This window comes from Lytechinus variegatus, chromosome 2 (assembly GCF_018143015.1).
Source record: "Lytechinus variegatus isolate NC3 chromosome 2, Lvar_3.0, whole genome shotgun sequence".
Classification (NCBI taxonomy): Eukaryota; Metazoa; Echinodermata; class Echinoidea; order Temnopleuroida; family Toxopneustidae; genus Lytechinus; species Lytechinus variegatus.
This window is the reverse complement of record NC_054741.1, coordinates 72,394,705-72,399,573: the sequence shown is the minus strand read 5'-3', so window position 1 is coordinate 72,399,573 and position 4,869 is coordinate 72,394,705. Positions and strand designations below refer to the sequence as shown.

General features: G+C 37.8%; 1 protein-coding gene across 1 annotated transcript; it reads left to right on the top strand.

Annotated features, from left to right (window-relative positions):
* The first annotated feature begins 1,332 nt into the window (after nt 1–1,332).
* LOC121408916 (E3 ubiquitin-protein ligase Midline-1-like) lies at nt 1,333–4,569 on the top strand. The gene has a single exon (XM_041600635.1). It carries the CDS (start codon nt 1,897–1,899, stop codon nt 3,772–3,774), a length of 1,878 nt encoding a protein of 625 aa, XP_041456569.1. The 5' UTR covers nt 1,333–1,896; the 3' UTR covers nt 3,775–4,569.
* The last annotated feature ends 300 nt before the right edge of the window (nt 4,570–4,869 follow it).

The following is a 4,869-nucleotide window of genomic DNA, read 5'->3' as shown; positions in this document are numbered from 1 at the left end:
AATATTTTCTTTTATTGAACCTGAACATTTTCAATCATACATAAACAGTTTTGTCTTGTACTGGTGTCCTTGTTTTTACATCAACATCGCGAGGTTTTTCTGAAAGAATTCAAAAAATCAAATTACAAAAAGGACTTGAACATGAGACTTTTTCCTGTTTAATGAATTGAGACCTGAAAAATAATCTAATGTATGGGAGTGAGGGGGAGAAGAGAGGGAATTTCCCGTGGTTTATTTTCAAACGAATGGGAGAGATAGGGAGAGGAAAAGATATAAAGAGATATATATAGAGAGAGAGATAGATAGAAAGAGAGAGAGAAAGAAACGGAGAGGGTGTGTGTGTGTGTGTGTGTGGAAGAGAAATCGGAGAGATTTCCGTCATTGAAATCGCATCCTACGATTTGTTTCATCTATTGCTAAGGAACATCAAATTTGATGTTCCTTAGCAATAGAAGAAACAAAGTACAAACATAAGCATGCTGAATCGAAATGATTATGATCACGAACATGCATCAATTGGCTTACTTTTGTTGAATGGCGAAGCGATTATGATGTTTTCACCCCATACTACGCTGACGCGAAGCCACGAGAGGTACACCTCATTGTCTGTAAACTCATGCATTGTCACTGTGAGATCTAAAAAAAAAAATCGTTGAACAATAGGTTAAGCAGTAAGATCTCTTAGAGGTATATGTTCACTTTGCATACATTATTTCCCGAAGAGGTAAATGTATTCAGATGGCATAATCACGATAATTTATGTCATTGAGGGTAAAGAAATAACATCAACAATAATCATGATAATAATAATAATAATGAAATACAACTGAAATCACATAAACGGAGATGAGGGGGAGAGGGATGGGTGTGACCAATCGATGAACAAATTCGAATGGTCGCGGTACCGAAAGGAGGATACGGGCTTTAACCCTACTTGTGTGTGTAAACATGTACAAAGACACTAAAACCATTGCATTGCAGTGATATGCACGTTTAGCCTTCACAGTCATTTCTGCTCAGCTCACCTACTTTCAAAGTCATTCCTTTGCTCCTGAAATGAAAAAATATATCTATTTGGTAAAGGGTCGGAAAAACATGTAAAAATTTCAAAAATAGATCAACAATGCTCTGATCATTTTCATCTGTTTAAAAAAAAAGAAAACAACATTAAAAGGTAAATCGTTGAAAAGGAAAACCTACCTCATATTTGACTCAAATTTGTAACCCCTTTTCAACTGCATGATTTTTATGGGAACATCATCATATAAGAATGCCTTTAATGTTTAATACCCCTCTTGGATAGTATATATAAATGGATTCACCCCCACCTCTGTCGAACATTGGGATGTTTTGTTTACCTGTTGTTAATGGCAATGAATTTTTGTTTTCATACGGAAGCATTGATCACCCCTGGGCACCCAGGGAAGTGGTTCTCGATATATTGAATTGTGATGCTTCGATGCAAACAATCATGTTGATATCATGAAGGCCCGTGACTCCTTCCAAACGTGAATCGACGTTCATTATCGTCTCCATCTCACGTCTGCCGCGTCTCATGTGAAGTTTGAACGGGGATGAATCAACTTTTTCACTTTGACTGTCTTAGTGTGCGATATGGACTTGTGTAGCCGGTTAATTTTGTCTAAAACGTTTAGAACAATAAACAGCATATGATCTCTGTTTCTAATTAATGATAATTAATTGCGACCAGACGACATCATTTTACCAAATTCTGCTCATCAGTTTACAGGGGTGCGATGGTTTGGTAGTGGAAGTTTGAAGAGTTTAAAAATCCTTAATTTGGGTGTATCTGTGACTACCTGTAAACAGTTATTTTGGTCTTCTCTGTCTCACAGTGAACATTATTCAAGAGAGCTTTATCTGAAAACAGCTAACATGGCCGAATATGGCGAAGATCCTTTAATGAGTTCACAGAACCTGACCTGTCCACTATGCTTGGAAATGTTCAAAGATGCAACTCTTCTCACATGTGGACACACTTTTTGTCGCATTTGCCTCGAAAACTATGACGAGACCCAGAGAGAAGTTGCTGACATGGCTTGTCCGCTCTGTAGGGTGACAACTAAATTGGATAAGGAACGTGTGGCAGGGCTGCCCGCTAATGTTACCGTCAATGGTCTGGTGGACGACTGCCGTTCTGCTGATGTTAGCCATAAAGCTACTGACGATGTTACCAAGTGCACAGCCTGTGAATTTGGAAAGGATGCGGTTTCTTTCTGCATTGCTTGCAGTTATTACATGTGTGAGGGATGTGACGAGGGACACGGCCAGTTGATGACAACATTCTTCAAGGGTCACCAGGTAATCTCACTGGATGATGTGAAAGAGAAGGATATCAGCATTGATGAGTTATCTAACAAATGTTCCATACACAAGCGAGATGACAAGGATTTGTTTTGCAAGGATTGCAAGGTATTCATCTGTTACAAGTGTACGATCGTCAGTCATCGTGATCATGTCATCAAGAATCAACCCGACGTCGTGGATGAGCTTAAGAATACGGTAGATCGGCTGATCAAGCTGTCTGAGTCAACCATTGCCTCACTCAAAGAAAATATTGGGTTCATTGAAAATAAGAAGGAAGGAGTTCAAGAAGCTACCCAGAAACTTCGGGCAGATGTCATGGAAGCAGTTCATGTTAAATCTATTCAGCTCCAAGAAAATGAGCGTATGCTTCTTGAACAAGTAGATGCTCTGCAGGAGAGGTGTGATGGCGACATAGATACCTTAAAGGAGAATGCCGTTCACAGGATCCAAAATATCTCACGTTCACTGGCATTGGTTAATGACGGCATCAAGACACGCCATCTTGAAATGGATAGATTAACGGCACACTCTTTACATTGTGAAGAATTGGAAGCTATTCTTAGTGAAGCATTTGATGAAACGTCTGCGAAGGATATACTGGAGAGTGTGAAAGATGTGAAATTTCTTCCGACCGATAATATACATGAAGAAGTTGGCCAGTTCTCAACTCCGACATGCAGAATCATCAACAAATTTGAGTTTCCCAAACACATCCAAGGAATGGTCAAGAAGAACATCAACAGCGTCGTAATTGCTCAATATGGTGGACAAAGTGTCATTAAAATCAACTCCAGTGGCGATAAACAGGACATGCAGAAGCTACCGTCTATGTTCTACTACGACATTGCTTTTCAGAGCAGGTCCAAGATGGTGGTGTCTTCTAATTCCTATTATGAAATTCATGTGCATGCCAAGGATGGATCTCGTCTGGCGACGATGGAAGTACCACGAGGTGGTGATTACCCAAAGGTGAGCATCGGTCCCTCAGATGAGATCTTGGTTGCCAACAAATCAAGCCAGGTTTTCATTTACGAGTCAAGCGGACAAACCCTGACACATACGATACCGACTCCAAACTTACCAAAGCAAGCCTTTGCCATCATGTCAGGAGCAATTGTCACGAGTTCTTGTGATGCAAACCCCAGTGTGGTACAGCTGTATGACAAGGATGGTAACGCAGGTACATCTATTCGAGCCCTTCAAGGGGAATACCTCTATCCTGCTGTAGATAGTAAGGACAGGATCTTTATTGCCAAAGTCAAGAAGGGCACTCTTCTGCTCACGCTCTATGAACTAGAAGGTCTTGACCTGAGGAAAAAGGCACAATTTGAAGAACTGAAAATATCCCCAGGTAGCAACGCATGCTATTTGGTGTGCCTTTCTCGAGGCATGCTTGCTTTTGCCTGTGGTTGTTGGCTTTATTTTGTGAAAGTTCCCTATATATAATCTGCATACTAATTGTAATTGCCATTGCACTTGCTAATTGCTTGCTTGTAAGCATGTTACTTTATTTTGTTCATGATTGTGACACCCAGAAAGTTTATTGACATGGTTGATGATTTGCAAAAAGGAATTCTTTCCGCTTTTATTGAATACAATTGGCGACAACATAATGGCAATGAATCTTCAAACACTCTTTGTTATTGCCAAAGAAAATCACATTTTTCTTCTTCATATTTTTGTTTTCGCATTACACTCATGTCATGATATTCAAGCATTGTAAATATCATATTATTAAGGAACTATTAGAATCCCACTATTATAATATGATTCCTGTAAAAAGTCGTATAACTTCTGAGTAATATTTACTTATGGCTGTTATGCCTTTTGGTAAATTGTTTAGAAAAGTGAATATTTCAAGGCCAAAATCCTCCTCCTTAGAAAGATGCGAACTAACATTGTGTTATGGTTTCTCATTGATTATGTGATATAGATAGTTATACTTTAAAGTAACTATCCATGTTGAGATAAATACATAGAATGAAATTGGCCTATTATTTTATTTGTATAAAGAAACTTAAATGTTTTGAGAAGAACATATTTGATTTGCTACTTGGTACATAAATTATTTTATTGCATGTACTACGGTATGAATGTAGTTAATTAGCCAGTTATCATTCAGTTGAGCCGAATATAATAAGTCAAGTCCACTCCCAAAAAGTTAATTTGTACATAATAATAAATAAATAAAAATCGAAAAAAAATAATGCTGAAAATTTGTTCAAAATCGGATGTAAAATAAGGAAGTTATGGCATTTTAAAGTTTCGCTAGTTTTCACAAACAGTTACTAAGCAGCATGCAAATGAGAGAGTTGAAAATGTCCCTCGCTTACTATTTTTTTTAAGTTTATTGTTTGAATTATACAATATTTATTGAAAAACAGATTTTACAATAACGACCAGCTTGACTGAACCATAAAATGTTCAAACAATTGTAATATCCCATGTTCATGGAGAAAGAAATTTTGTTTCACCTTCCAATGAGGAGAAAATTAGAACATTTATAATACAAAAGAAATATTGAGTGAGTGATCTCATCAG